Genomic DNA, 14,066 nt, shown 5'->3' on the forward strand with positions numbered 1-14,066 from the left:
GAGGAAGCATTTGCTCTTTTCTGTAGCCTCCAAGAACAGGCTGCAGAAAGGAGAATGATCTCCAGCTCCTGACTGCTTTTGGCCTCTATTCAGCCCACCCTTTCAGTTCCCACAGTGGCCTCTGTACCGGGCTTCTGTTCAGAGGAGCTTCGTGCCACTGCAATCATCTTGCCTTTGACCTTCACATGGTGAACTGCTCTGACTTAATCTTATTCCTAGTACAGTATGTAGGGACCTTGCAGAACTTTTATCAGCTGTTATCCTGTCTCTGTGCAGCCCATGGGGGCTGATACAGGTAGATCCTCTAGCACAGTTAAGAGAGGTCATCAGCAGCATATGCTGACCTCCTCTTTAAGGATGGGAAAGTAGATTTCCAAAGACAGTGCAGAGAAACCAGTGAATAGCTTGAACTTGTCTCTGCAAGACTCGTGGGCAAGGGCACTGCTATGAGGCAGAGGAACTCCTGACCTTTCATTCTGGTGATTGAGCTGGGACTTTTTTTAAGTTGGTGATAGCTTTCGTGTTTTTTTTTTTGTTTGTTTGTTTTAATTCAGAATGGGCTGAGCAAAGTACCCTAGAGTGGAGTGGAATGTCCCTCGCTTCATTCCTGAGGAAAACACTAGCCCATCCCAGAGAAACAGGTGCCTTGGGCACATTAAGTGACATTTCCTCCTCTGAAGTTATGAGAAGTTGCTTTTCCCCCATGCAGATGCTTTAGGGTGTTGCACAGTCCTCTGTTGCCTGCCCCTCTAGTGAATTCCTGACAGAGATTGCCTTGAAATATCAAATACATCTGCAGCACATGGGGAAGCTTTAGGAAGGATACACTGATACAGTATTGATGCCCCAGTGATGGGAGTGCCCAGTGTTTGTGGCATTGTATTTTTGCTGTAGAACCTGAGCCCTTGGCTTTGTAAGTCAGTGCAGGTAACTTCTGAAGTCTCAGTTTATAGTTCGAAGCCACACTTGCATGTGCTGTGTAACCCACAGTCCTGTGTGTATCACTTCAAATGACCTTACTGAGTTTGAACTTGCTTAGACCAGAATTACTTAATCAGGAAAACGTCCAGTCTTCAATTAAAAACAGTCAGTGATGGAAAGACCAACACAGACCTTAGCCTGTTCTTCTGTTAGAGTTACCAACACTTTTTGAATACAGGCCTTCTATCTTGCCTTATTCAACTTAAATTTGTCCCACTGGATCTTGCTATGCCTTTGTCAAGTATATGGAAGAGCTGTTAATACTGTTTCTCTTCTACTCACAACTACTTGCTGTTGTGATCGCCCCTTCATTTTCTCTCAGATAAAACAGACTGAGCTCCTGCTGTAGTCTTTTGCTGTCACAAAATCACAGAATTTCTAGGTTGGAAGAGACCTCAAGATCATCGAGTCCAACCTCTAACCTAACACTAACAGTCCCCACTAAACCATATCCCTAAGCTCTACAAAAAATAAAGCATATGCAGCTCTTCTGTAAGTCTTCTTAAGTCTGCCACTTGTCCTGGTGAGTCCTGGAGAGAATATGAGGGAGGATTCCAGTCCCTGCTGCTTATTCAGGTGCCAGATACTTTTTTCTCTGACCCTGTAAAAGGAGGAGGTACGTGTTGCCCAGCAAAGAAATAATCATTTTGGGCTGCTCCTTAATGACATCCACCAGTGGAATCTAGTGGGAGCTGGGACTGTGTATGGTCTGAGTCTAGGAAGGGCTGTGAGGTCTTAGGGTTGGAAGAAAATCCTGTGTTTGTTCAGTATTGCCGCATTTGCACACTTAGAACTTAAATTCAGTAAAGTAGCCAATCCTGAACTAAAACAGTCTGTGTCTTTCCTTTAGCCACCTGAACGGCAGATTGTGGTTGGAATCTGTGCCATGACCAAAAAGTCCAAGTCAAAGCCCATGACACAAATTCTGGAGCGTCTGTGCAAGTTTGAATATATCACAGTTGTGATTATGGGGGAAGATGTTATTCTGAATGAACCAGTGGAGAACTGGCCTTCCTGTGACTGCCTAATCTCCTTCCACTCCAAAGGTAAGAGTCTGTAGCAGGCCTTAGCCTACCTAAGATCTGGACAAGGGAGCTTCCATTCATTCTTTTTGTTTTGTTTTCTGTATTTCAGGATTCCCTCTGGATAAAGCAGTTGCATATGCCAAGCTGTGCAAGCCATTTTTAATTAATGACCTTGATATGCAGTATTATATCCAGGACAGGTAAGTGTCTGTGATCCAATAAAGCTCCTTCCCTCTTCCTTAGTCCGCTTTCTGTCCTTAGCATGCGGTGCAAGCTTCTTCCTGGCCACAAGCAAATGAGATGGGAAGGAAGGGTACTTTAGCAAGGCTTTTAGGGGTTGTTTCCCCGTAACATGAAGGGGAGTAGATCTGGGGGTAAACCCCTTGATACTTGGCATGTTTTGTCTTCTGGTTCAAATGCATTGTAAGGAATGGCCAAATGAAGAAGGATGTGGAAGTGGTCTCATGGGATGAGACTATCATGCCTAAGACAAAAAGACTACCCCCTTAGTAGGAGAGCCAAGTAGTGGGATGGCGTTCTGGGGCAGAAACTGGGGGCAGCAAGGCCAGGTCAGACCCTAAGGAAGTTATGTTGGTGAGGCACTTCAAGAGGCTTCTTAGCCAGTTAGTAAAACTAACTTGTAGTCATGTGCCTCGGTGCATACAAACTGCTTTGGCTGTATATGGGCAGAGCTAATACTAGACGCCAAACCTCCCACCGTATTTTTGGGTTGTGTGCAGTGTTCCTGCAGGTGCTGACAGGTACTTCGAGGTGTAATTGTACTGAAAGAATTTCAGTTTCCCCATTCCAGACCGTGCTGTTGAATCTCACTGTTTCTGTCCTCTCCAGGCGTGAAGTGTATCGGATTCTTCAAGAAGAGGGAATAGACTTGCCCCGCTATGCTGTCCTCAATCGAGACCCCGATAGACCAGAAGGTAAGTGCCCAGGCTCTTCTGAAAGCCATTTGCACATACTGTACTATTTAAGATATTCTGCAGAGGCTGGGCACTGATAATCAACTCAAGCAGGTCTGATTCACAAGTCTATTGACTTTGGAGAAAAGGCGTTGTGCCTACTGGCCAGGACTGAAGGGCTTCAGCTCTGCACAGGGGCTGCTTCCACTTTTCCTAACATGCTGCTGCTCTGCTTTGTCTTCAGAGTGCAACTTGGTGGAAGGAGAGGACCATGTGGAAGTAAATGGAGCTGTTTTCCCAAAGCCATTTGTAGAGAAGCCGGTCAGTGCTGAGGACCATAATGTGTATATTTACTACCCGACCTCAGCAGGTGGGGGCAGCCAGCGGCTCTTTCGGAAGGTGAGAGGATCTCTAGCTCTGGTGTTGAGACCAACAAATTTGTGGGTCTGAAAGATGCATGTGGCTTCAGGAGGGAGTGTTGGGGCAGGTGAAGGAGAAAGGAAGGTTTTGTGTTGGGGAACACAACTTCTTAGAAATTTTAGTTGAACCTTAAACAGCTGGGAATTCCAGAGGAATGTGTTTTGGTGGTAATGCTGACTTCACCTTTGTCATCCTATGTCTGCCCAGTGTCCTGTGTAGCAGTTACGGAGAAATGTGTCCCTTACTGAACCACATACTGTTTTTTTTCCATATCATTTCCTTGGTTTATTGAGATGATCCTTTTTAAAATCTGTTCCTGTCTGCTAACATGCTTGCTGCCTTTCTCAGCTTAGCGTTACTTGCAAATGTAGGAAATGCACTATTTATTGATAGATTTCACAGAGAATCTGCCTTTACTCACTTCCTTTACTTTGCCAGCAAACAGTTAAAAGCTATGATGTATCTTTTTTTTCCAAGCACTTACACATCTGTCCTTAGTAAATCTAGACAGATTGTTTCCTTAGCTGGTGTACAGAGGTGCCATTTGAAGTTGTATCCAAAGACTCACTAAAACTTAAAATGACATCATCTTCTGTCCATAAGATCTGTCATACTGTCCTAGAAAGAAGTAAAGTTAGTCTGATTATGAACTGCCATCAGTTATTATCATTTCCTTATTAACTAGTCTCCTTACTTTACACATCTTTATCTACTATTTTTTGTTGCATATCCTTGTAGCAATTGGAGTCAACCTAAAGGTCTATAATAACTTTTCTCCTCTTTAGGCCTGGAAAAGGACATACCTGTTGTCTGCCTATTAGAGTCTTTTTTGTCCTCCATAATTGTGCTGTAACAGCTGGGGGTTCTGAGAGGTGTTCAGCCAATTCTCTCCCTATGGGACAAAGCTTATGATTTTTGTTCTTCCATATAAGAAAACACTGACTTCCCTGATGTGTTTATTCTTTGCTTTCAGATTGGTAGCCGGAGTAGTGTGTACTCCCCAGAGAGCAGTGTAAGGAAGACAGGGTCATACATTTATGAGGAGTTCATGCCTACAGATGGCACTGATGTAAAGGTAATGGAAAGCCTGGAATTGCTCCTACTGTCTCCAAGCCTGGAATAGCTGAAGGTTGGGCAGTCCTGCCTAGGTTGACTCTGGAGTGTTTGTTTAAGCTGTGAGGTGCTGTCCGTGCAGCTTGGATCCCAAACTGGGGAGTGGTTGTTCTGTAGATCATAACAGGAAGAAAGTGTGAGACCATCTAAATTTTTCCATGTGTCTGCAATAGAACCTTCTGGAAGATGCAGTTAACTCTAGATGGTTATGTCAGGTGTATCTATTTCTCTTCCTAGGTGTACACTGTTGGGCCAGACTATGCCCATGCAGAGGCTCGCAAATCTCCTGCTTTGGATGGGAAGGTTGAACGGGACAGTGAAGGGAAAGAAATTCGTTACCCAGTTATGCTGACTGCCATGGAGAAACTCGTTGCACGGAAAGTCTGTGTAGCCTTTAAGGTCTGCCTGTTTTCTCCTCTACACAAGCAGGATACTCCATGAATGTCTGATTTGTATCTCAAGCAGTGTTAAAGCCTGAGTTCTGTTACCCCACCGTATTCCATGACTGCTGCCAGTTGCCATCTCTGCAGGCTGGGTACAGCTGGTCCTGCTGGCCCTGGCAGTTTGCTGGTCATCTAAACATTTAATATCATATTCTGAGTGTGCTGCTTTGTCATATGTGCTGGTCCCTCCTTTACTATTCCTAGTTGTACATGTGTAGAGACCCTGACCTTCATTTCCTCTGCTTTTTTTTTTTTTTTTTTATCTGGCTTTGGTGTACATTTGTGCTGTACTGTAGAGGTAGGTAGCTGAATGTATGCAAGTCTAGGTGTAGTTACATGACATGTTCAGCAGTGTCAACAGAAACAGCACTTGACTACTTGTTCCTGGCTTCACTGCAATTTGCAACCCATGCAGCGGGGCTGATACAGCTGTTCCATTTTACAGCCTTTTCCACATACTGATGGATGTCTGTGAATTCATCACTTATTGTCTGTATTTCTTCAGTGTGCTTCAGAACGGCTGAGTTTAGAGGCAAGAGCAAGAGAGCCTGGAGCTGCTCTGTTCTGATCCTTAAGTGTTCTGTGGAGCAGGGGGGCTGGACCCTATAGGCTTAATCCAGGAGCTCATGGGCTGGGCTCTTGGTGCAGCTGTGAAGCTGTATAAGTTCGTGTAGAGGGCCTCTTACTGCTAACTTGTGGCTATATTTTCCCGCTTTAAGACTAGTGAGGCAGGCATAGAAGGTAGAAGTGCTGCAGCAGTGGTGCCTTTGGAGGCACCAGTGGAGCTGAACTGGGCAGCATATGCTAACCGGGCATGTGTGTCAGCCGTACTTGGCTGTGCATCTGCTGTCCTGCTTGCTGTACTCCCTCCCAATGTGCTTATGAATCCTGTGTCCTGTGTTTCCTCATGCAGCAAACAGTGTGTGGGTTTGACCTCCTGCGGGCAAATGGCCACTCTTTTGTTTGTGATGTGAACGGCTTCAGTTTTGTGAAGAACTCTATGAAGTATTATGATGACTGTGCCAAAATCCTTGGGTATGTAAAAGGGTAAAGGAACCCACAGCAAAGTATAGTGAATGGAGATGATAAGTATGACATAGAAATCTGTGGATGGTTCAGCTAGGGAAATTTGTTCAGAAGGTGAAAGCTTGGCTCTGGGAGGAAGGGGTTAATTATGTATAGCAGCTGGAACTCCTGCCTGCATTGGCATTAGCTGTGTTTTTCTACACCTGGAAGTATCCTACAGGATACATCTAAGATTGGTTGCTAAGGCCAGATGCAGTATTGGTGATGTGAGGGGAAATTGGTGTCCCCTGGGGGGTGCCCTAACTAGTCCATGGTGTGCTAGATGTCTCTGCAAGGAAGGTAAGGAGATGATCTGTTTGTGGTTCTCAAATCTTTCAGCAGGACCACCAGGCAGGAGATGGAGAACCAAGGGAATGTGAGTTTTATGTTCTGATTTCTTCCAGAAACATAATAATGCGCGAGTTGGCTCCCCAGTTTCATATTCCCTGGTCTATCCCAACAGAGGCAGAAGATATTCCTATTGTCCCCACAACTTCAGGCACCATGTGAGTACCTGTCATCTTCTCAAACGAATGCCCATGGAGGCTACTTGAGGGACAAAGTGCAAATACCGTCCAAGGGACACATTTGTCAAGTATATCTTCTGTTTCCCCAGGATGGAGCTTCGTTGTGTTATTGCAGTCATCCGGCATGGAGATCGTACCCCGAAGCAGAAGATGAAGATGGAAGTTAAGCATCCTCGGTAAGAGTCAAGGCACAAAGATGCTGCATTGCTGGGAAGTGAGGAGGGCCCATTTGCTGAATTAAGAAGCACAGCAGAAGAGCACATGGAAAGCAGTGCTTTTTCCTGGCTCTGTTCAATCAAATGTTTTCTTCTAAGTTGAGAGAGTCTTCTTTCCCCATAAGAATCTAGTCACCTTCTTTGTGAACACTGAAGGAAAGAGTGAAGGCTGCTACATCTTTCAAAGTGAAGTACCCCACTAAATTGCAAGATAGTGTCTACTTCCTTTTCTTAAATGAGCCTGGAAACATTAATTTTTATGAGAATTTCTGAAGCACAGGGAGGACCCAGTGGGCCTGCTGATTCTTCTTGAAGAATAGTGCATGAATCCATAAGTAGGGATGAAAGTTGTAGCGCTGAAACAACAGAAACTATACCAGGGTTCTTTGTTGTCTCTACAGATTCTTTGAGTTATTTGAGAAATATGATGGTTACAAGACAGGGAAGTTGAAGCTGAAGAAACCAGAGCAGCTACAGGTGAGGGGAGCCCTCTCTGGGGTTACTGTGTGGATGAAGGTAATTTGGATCCCAGTGTGAGGCAGTTTTTTGAGAGTGAGAAGACCCTCAGAAAGGCACCAGTCTGTTGCACAAACACTCCCTTTATCATTCTCCACCCACTTTGCACTCAGCAGGGTAATAGTATGAGAGCATAGTGAAAACTGCTCCTGGATGATTTGAAGACAGTAGAACGAGGATGACCTGATGCTGCTTGCCCATCTGTTGTGGTTGCCTCCAGTGAGAGACAGCTCCAGGCTGGGGAAAGTTTGAGGCACCTGCTTGGTTCTAAATGGGGCTGGAGCACAGGGTGAAGATGCAGCAAACTGCAGTGTGGAAGTTTGTCCTCCCTGAGCTGTGTCTTACGAAGTGACATGTCTCTAAGGAGTATGTATGTGGCCCTGATGGTGGGTGAGACTGTCTGGAGGCCTTGTAAGGTTATGGTGGTGAGTGAGAGGCAGAATTGCTGTGTGTTTGAGACGGTGTCTGCCCTCCAACAGGAAGTGCTGGACATTGCACGGCAGCTTGTGGTGGAACTGGGAACCCACAGTGACTGTGAGATTGAGGAGCGGAAATCCAAACTGGAACAGCTGAAGAGCGTCTTGGAGATGTAAGGATTCGTGTACTGGGGCACTGTGAGTCTGTCTCAGAGCCTTGGTCAGCATGTGATTCAGAAGCAAATTGGGCTGCTGATGTCTTAAGCAGCTAGTTCTCCAGAACTCAGGGAACTCTGTCCCTTGTTAGAAGCTATATGTGAAAGGTGCCATCCTGTTACTGTTTTCTCCTCAGCATCAAAACCTCTGTTGATTCTTATTCTAAGTGTCTCTGGTGTTCGTCTAAACAACTTGAGACAAAACTGAGCTTCCTTTGCTGTGGGAAAGGAGCTGGAGTCCTGTAATGACCATATTAATACGAAGCATTTTTATAAATTTGGAACAAATGTGATTTAAATAAGGTTGTTTGGTGACAAAAGTTTAACAAAGGGCAGCTTGGAAAACGTGAAAAGAAGTTTGCATCCCCTTAGATTGCACATAGCTGAAATAAAAGACAGCGTGGTGCTGGTGTCATCTCAGAAACAAAAGGAAGGTTCCTCTCACTGTGGCATATGCAGGTGGTGTCTGTTTTTAAACCGTGTCTGAGGAGCACAGAAAATTATTTTTTTACCATGATTCCTTCCCCTGCTCTCTCTGCTCATTAGAGGTGTGGCTACACTTAGAGTGGCTGGCAGATTCTTTTTCTGTGATCCCGCTAATTCACTTGCTAAAGATGTAGATAAAGAATAATTCGGGTTGACTAAAGTCCTTGTGGGCGTATGAGAGCACAGAATGCTGTCAACTGAAGAGCAGGCAAGTAAATGGGTCTTTGAATTTCATTTAGGGAGGTTATATAGCTTTTTGTTTTGAGTGTGTATTCATGCCGGGTCACAGATAGATGTCAAAAATGTTCGTGTTCCACAGCAGTTGGTGCTGTAACAGGAAGTCAGTGTTTGTACTGTGTAATTTTGCTATGTGGTGTCTATGGACCTCTGGATACAGGGTGAATGGGGTTGGTTTATTTTTAACTTTTCCCCCTCTCACTGTGATAGGTATGGACATTTTTCTGGCATTAACCGTAAGGTGCAGTTGACCTATCTGCCTCACGGACATCCAAAAGCTGCAAGTGAAGATGAAGGTAAAGAAATCAGACACTGCTGCCGTGATCTTTAAAGCCTGGTGTTTAAGAGTGTGTACAGCTATCCTACCTATAAATACCCCTGGATATACTAGCAGAATTAATGAACTATGTCCTGTTTTTGCTGCCATCGTAAGAAGGGGTGAAGTGATACACAATGTAGTGTACCAGTACACCCTGGATGGTGCCACAGGGCTTGTGTTTCCAATTTAGTGAATGTCAGCCTATACCATCTGAAAGTAGTGGTTCTTAATTTGGTACTTGCTGGCTTGATTCTTGTGGATTCTGGGTCAGACTTGTGCTGAGAATGCTCTGCAAGGCTCTGGTGGCAACTTCTTCTTCCTTCATCCTCTCCCAGTGCAAGCTCAGCTTTGAGATCTGACATAGTGAGTACCTGTTTGTCTCCTAGAAGGTCGCAGAGAGTCTTCCCCTTCTCTTCTCCTGGTGCTGAAGTGGGGTGGAGAATTGACGCCAGCAGGAAGAGTCCAGGCAGAAGAGCTGGGGCGAGCTTTTCGCTGTATGTACCCTGGTGGCCAAGGTAAGCTTTTTAAATATGTCTTAGGTCCTGTCCTGTGACTGTACCAGGTTGCTCAGCCCAGGTAATCACCAGTGTGAGGAATGCTCATATGTCTGTAGGTTGTGTGCAGCCTTTGTGATTCAGGTCATCACTGTTTTTGTTCTTTTGAGTTGACCTGATAAGGATTCAAGCAGGCTTTGCAACCAAAGATAGCTAAGCTAGCCAGCAGTGTTTGTTGCAGCGGTTAAACTTCAGAATGTCTTAGTATGGGACATAGAATCACTAAGGCTGGAAAAGCCTCTTTCAGTTAGTCTGCCTGTATTCAGGAAATCAAGCAAATCTAACAAAGTAATCCTGATGCAGCAACACTGTTCAAAATTTATATATTTATTAAGAATGAAATTAGGTCAGATGTAGAGAACAGAGTAAATCTATCTTGGAAAACTAATAATTATGTTTTGGGACAGGGCAATAGTGAAGTAACTTACCTGTATTTTCTCTACCTTAATTCTGTGACCGTGAATATTGGGTCAATATTGGGTCCAGGCTTGTTTAACGTATTCATTGATGATCTGGATGATGGGGCAGAGTGTACCCTCAGCAACTTTGCAGATGACACAAAACTGGGAGGAGCAGCAGATATGCCAGGGGGTTGTACTGCCATCCAGAGGGAATTGGACAGGCTGTAGAAAGGGGCTGACAGGAGCCTCATGAAGTTTAAGAAGGAAAAGTGCAAAGTCCTGCACCTGGAGAGAGAGCTTAATCTGCAGTGAGACGCTGTGTCACAGTTCCCGGAGAGCAGTTGGTACATGGCAGCTTTGTACAGATATACAGCTGACTTCTGTCTAATGTCTGTCCTTATCTAGCAGACTGTTTCTCTGAATTATGAGCTCAGAGCTGGGAGCCGTGTCCCCATCTTCTCGTGCTGTATGACTGGGTACTGTACAAATTCATCATGGGATTCCATCTGATAGCAAATGAGTCACCACTGTACTGTTTTTGGAGGGTCAGACTCAAAGCTGCATGAGTTGCTTTCTCTCATTACTGATCTGTCTCCTCTGGTTGACTCAGCCATCATAAATAAACTATTTTTCATGCCACAAGATAATTGTAGCTATACAGGATATGCTTTGGAAGCCAGGTGCTTCATTATTGGCTAGCTCTGGCTGCAGTTCTGATGGCAGCAGTACTTGCTTTTGTGCAGAGAACAAATAGAAGGAGGCAATTCTGTTGTGCTGCTTTATTCTGCACAGGGGCATTCAAGCTAGCAAAACAGTTACAGACTGTTGGGAGAGGGTTGCTGCAACATTTAGACAGCATCAGACCTTTACTGGTGAATCCTCAATTTCATCCTCAAAATGAACTTTCCCAATTTAACCTGAAACATATTTTCAGGCTTCATGTATTGGCTAGAGCTCTCTGTTATGGAGCAGATAACTGCTAGCTGTGAAAGTGATTAATTCTCTACAAAACTTTGTTACTGCAAGGAAGTAAGTTGTCTAAAGTAGTGGTATTCTGCAGTATACTCAGCTGATAGTCCTGAAGATGTCAGAATACTATTTTGACCTTGTTCTCTTTCCAGGTGATTATGCTGGTTTCCCTGGCTGTGGCCTGCTCAGACTGCACAGCACATACCGTCATGATCTCAAGATTTATGCCTCCGATGAGGGACGAGTTCAGATGACAGCAGCAGCTTTTGCAAAGGTTCTTCCTCTCTTGGGCATCTACATTCTGCTACGTTGTTCTTAGAATATGACAATTCTAAAGAAAACTTCTGGTGATGAGGAAGGAACTGTCCTAGTAGTTTCCACCTGCCTGTTGGGAGGGCAGTGGTACACTATGCTATTAGCAAGTTTGTGGGGCAGCACTGGAAACCCAGTGTAGCTGCACATGTATGTTGTCTTTGGTATTATGGCCAATATAGGACTGGAGGAGTTATTTACAGAGTATTGCTGGTGTTTAATGTTAGAACACTTCTGCTGAGTATTAACTGCCTACAAAATGAAAGTTTCTGACTGCCCAGCCCAAAGGCAAATGTCTTTGGTGCCCAGACACCTAATGTCTTCGGTGCATTTTGGGGTGAAGGCTGGGGAAGAGACAGATTCATCTGCGGTTACAGCTTGAGCCAAGGGGGATCCTGTGGTAACCATAGCTGTTCTTCAGAGCCTCTGCTGTATCAACATTTTCCAGCAAATTGTCTTGCCTGCTTAAGGATTGCCTAGACAAATCTGGGACTGCTGCAGGCAGAGATGGTGTTTTGCCTAGAAAAATGGCTGATGCTGATGCTAGAAAAAGTAGATGCTGGTGCTGTAAAAATGCTCTTCAAGGACAGTTGAGATTTCACTCAAGTTGACTGAAGGTTGGCCTTGAAACTAACAGAAATGTTTGTTGCATGGGTTGCACATAGCTGAAATCTTGTCCTCTGTTGTATTAGGGTCTGCTGGCCCTGGAAGGAGAGCTGACCCCCATCCTGGTGCAAATGGTGAAAAGTGCCAATATGAATGGTCTCCTGGACAGTGACAGTGATTCTCTTAGCAGCTGTCAACACAGAGTGAAGGCACGACTGCATGAAATCATGCAGAAGGATGCTGAGTTCTGTGAAGAAGATTATGAGAAGGTAAAGCACCTGCATAGCCTTAGAGCTTCCTGTGTCTTGAAGGAGAATAGTGTTGCTGCAGTGGTTTAATATGTGAAGGTGGCTGGGATGTGAACAGTAGTTCTGTTAGTCTCGGATCAGCTCTAGTCAGAATTGCAGGATATAAACAGAGCTTAGGAATGGCAAAGGAAGGATTTTGGGGAGTAACAATCCCTGTATTTCTCCAAGTGGAAACTCTCACAGTTGTTCTGGTGTCCACTTGTCCGCTTCAAGAATCATCATCATGGTACCTTTCTCTCCCTTTAGAAGTCCCAGTGCATTTTATTCTCATTACTATGCCAGAATAAAATGGGTTTGACAAATCTGTTTTATAAATGCATGCACAAATATGCGATTGGCTGACATTTGGCATTTTTTTCAAAGATTTTCAGTGTGTGAAATCAATGTATCCCTTGTTAGAGGAAAGCTCCAAGCTGTTGTGGAAGAAGTTGCTCCTCCAGTCTTGTGAACTATGTCTCATACAGGTTAAAATTTAAAAAAATAGATCTGGGGGAATTTTTAGTGAGGATGCTACAAAAATCTCTTTCTTCAGTGGTGTACAGAAAACACTATCCAACATCGATGCTGTGGAGTGTCAAAAACTAAATGGCTTTTTATAAAACAATGGGTCCTGCGATAAGCTGGCCACAGTCGCATGACCTTCTATGTATGCTCTTGCACAAAACTGTAGGGAAAATGTGCGGGTCTAAGGCAGAGAATGGGAACTACATTCAGAAGGAGAGTGATGATGAAAAGAGCAGTGGAGTCAGCTGAAAAGCTGCAAAAGACATTGCCTCTTCTGTGTAAGAGAAAATTCCTCTCCAGTTGGTTGCTTCTCTGCAGAATGGGAAAGTGGTCTCAGAATAGCCTGCCGATGTGGTAGCTCTCACTGGTTTATTCCCTCCCTTTCCCTTCTCCCCTAACCAGGAATCTGGCTTTTTGGCAGCTCTATCCAAGTGTATACTGTACTGTATGCTACATGTACTGTATACGGCACCTGACAACCCCAGTGTAGGAATCATATGCATAGCAATGTGAGTTGCTTGCTACTTAAATCAGATTGATTGTGCCAGCTAGGGGTTAAAAATACTATGTTTTGCAGCAGAGAGAATTATAAACGTGATTCAATAGGAACTACGATGAACTTTTGAAACAACTTGATATGGAGTAGGGTGAACTTTGAATCTATAAACCCAAAGTAACTATCTTTTGTAAGTGATCTCTATGCAGAAGAGACAGTATTTCAGGTGACTTTTTTTCCCCCTTTCACTATCTAATTTCATTAAGGTCTATGTTGATACAAAACTTGCTGAACATGCTTCAGATGCCAGTTTGTCTTTGGAAAAATCTCCTTTCTGTAGTCCAACTGGATTTGGACTGCTGCATGAGCCTGTGATTTGCACGTGGTGAGGCTAGGTGGCCACAATCTTCCTTCTTGGTTTTCAAGCCAGTGAATCTTTGAGCTCCTATTTTTGTATGCTGTGGCTCATGACTTGGAGGGATAAGATTGTGTCAGAGACTAAGGCTGTAAGCACAAGAGCCAAATGCAATAGGCTTTGTTTATCCTGGCCTTACAGGAAACCACATGTCAGTGATATAGGTGACATAAAGCAAGAAGACTGTTCTGTCCTTATCTTCTTTGGGGCTCCCTGATTTGGGTGCATTGCTGCATGCTGCCTGAAACAATCCAAGTTGCTGTGGGTGGGCAATTCACCTTTGCCAGATTCTAGATCTTTTGTGCACATACGAACAGATCTTTTGGATACAAACCCTTACGTGGTCCTGTCAGTGTCTGGTAACTGAAGAGTAGAGAGCACATGCTACATCCAGCACTGTAGCTGCCTCTCCAACAAGTCCCTAGACACTTTATTTTTCCCAGATTCGGAGATACGATCACAGAATATTTTTTTCCCAGACTCTGAGATATGTTTACAGAACTGAAATCTATTACCATTAAGGAATATATTTATCACCTCATAAAAATACGTAAAACACCTGTGGAGCCCTTCTGTTCAAGCACAGAAGCAAAGCAAGCCGAGAGTGGA

General features: G+C 44.3%; 1 protein-coding gene across 11 annotated transcripts in view; it reads left to right on the plus strand.

Moving 5' to 3' along the window:
* PPIP5K1 (diphosphoinositol pentakisphosphate kinase 1) overlaps positions 1 to 14,066 on the plus strand; it is a 51,222-nt gene that overhangs the window by 5,736 nt on the left and 31,420 nt on the right. For 9 of the 11 annotated variants that reach the window (XM_072043576.1, XM_072043577.1, XM_072043578.1 and 6 more), the window contains exons 4-18: positions 1,832 to 2,027; positions 2,116 to 2,206; positions 2,856 to 2,941; positions 3,165 to 3,319; positions 4,314 to 4,415; positions 4,691 to 4,852; positions 5,810 to 5,931; positions 6,366 to 6,467; positions 6,578 to 6,664; positions 7,105 to 7,180; positions 7,699 to 7,808; positions 8,784 to 8,869; positions 9,279 to 9,407; positions 10,969 to 11,090; positions 11,821 to 12,003. In XM_072043576.1, coding sequence (XP_071899677.1) covers positions 1,832 to 2,027; positions 2,116 to 2,206; positions 2,856 to 2,941; positions 3,165 to 3,319; positions 4,314 to 4,415; positions 4,691 to 4,852; positions 5,810 to 5,931; positions 6,366 to 6,467; positions 6,578 to 6,664; positions 7,105 to 7,180; positions 7,699 to 7,808; positions 8,784 to 8,869; positions 9,279 to 9,407; positions 10,969 to 11,090; positions 11,821 to 12,003 — 1,809 coding nt within the window. The remainder of the gene's footprint in view (positions 1 to 1,831; positions 2,028 to 2,115; positions 2,207 to 2,855; positions 2,942 to 3,164; positions 3,320 to 4,313; positions 4,416 to 4,690; positions 4,853 to 5,809; positions 5,932 to 6,365; positions 6,468 to 6,577; positions 6,665 to 7,104; positions 7,181 to 7,698; positions 7,809 to 8,783; positions 8,870 to 9,278; positions 9,408 to 10,968; positions 11,091 to 11,820; positions 12,004 to 14,066) is intronic. The other 2 variants (XM_072043570.1, XM_072043579.1) reach the window with 1 other exon arrangement.

Source organism: Anas platyrhynchos, chromosome 11 (assembly GCF_047663525.1).
Source record: "Anas platyrhynchos isolate ZD024472 breed Pekin duck chromosome 11, IASCAAS_PekinDuck_T2T, whole genome shotgun sequence".
NCBI classification, from domain to species: domain Eukaryota; kingdom Metazoa; phylum Chordata; class Aves; order Anseriformes; family Anatidae; genus Anas; species Anas platyrhynchos.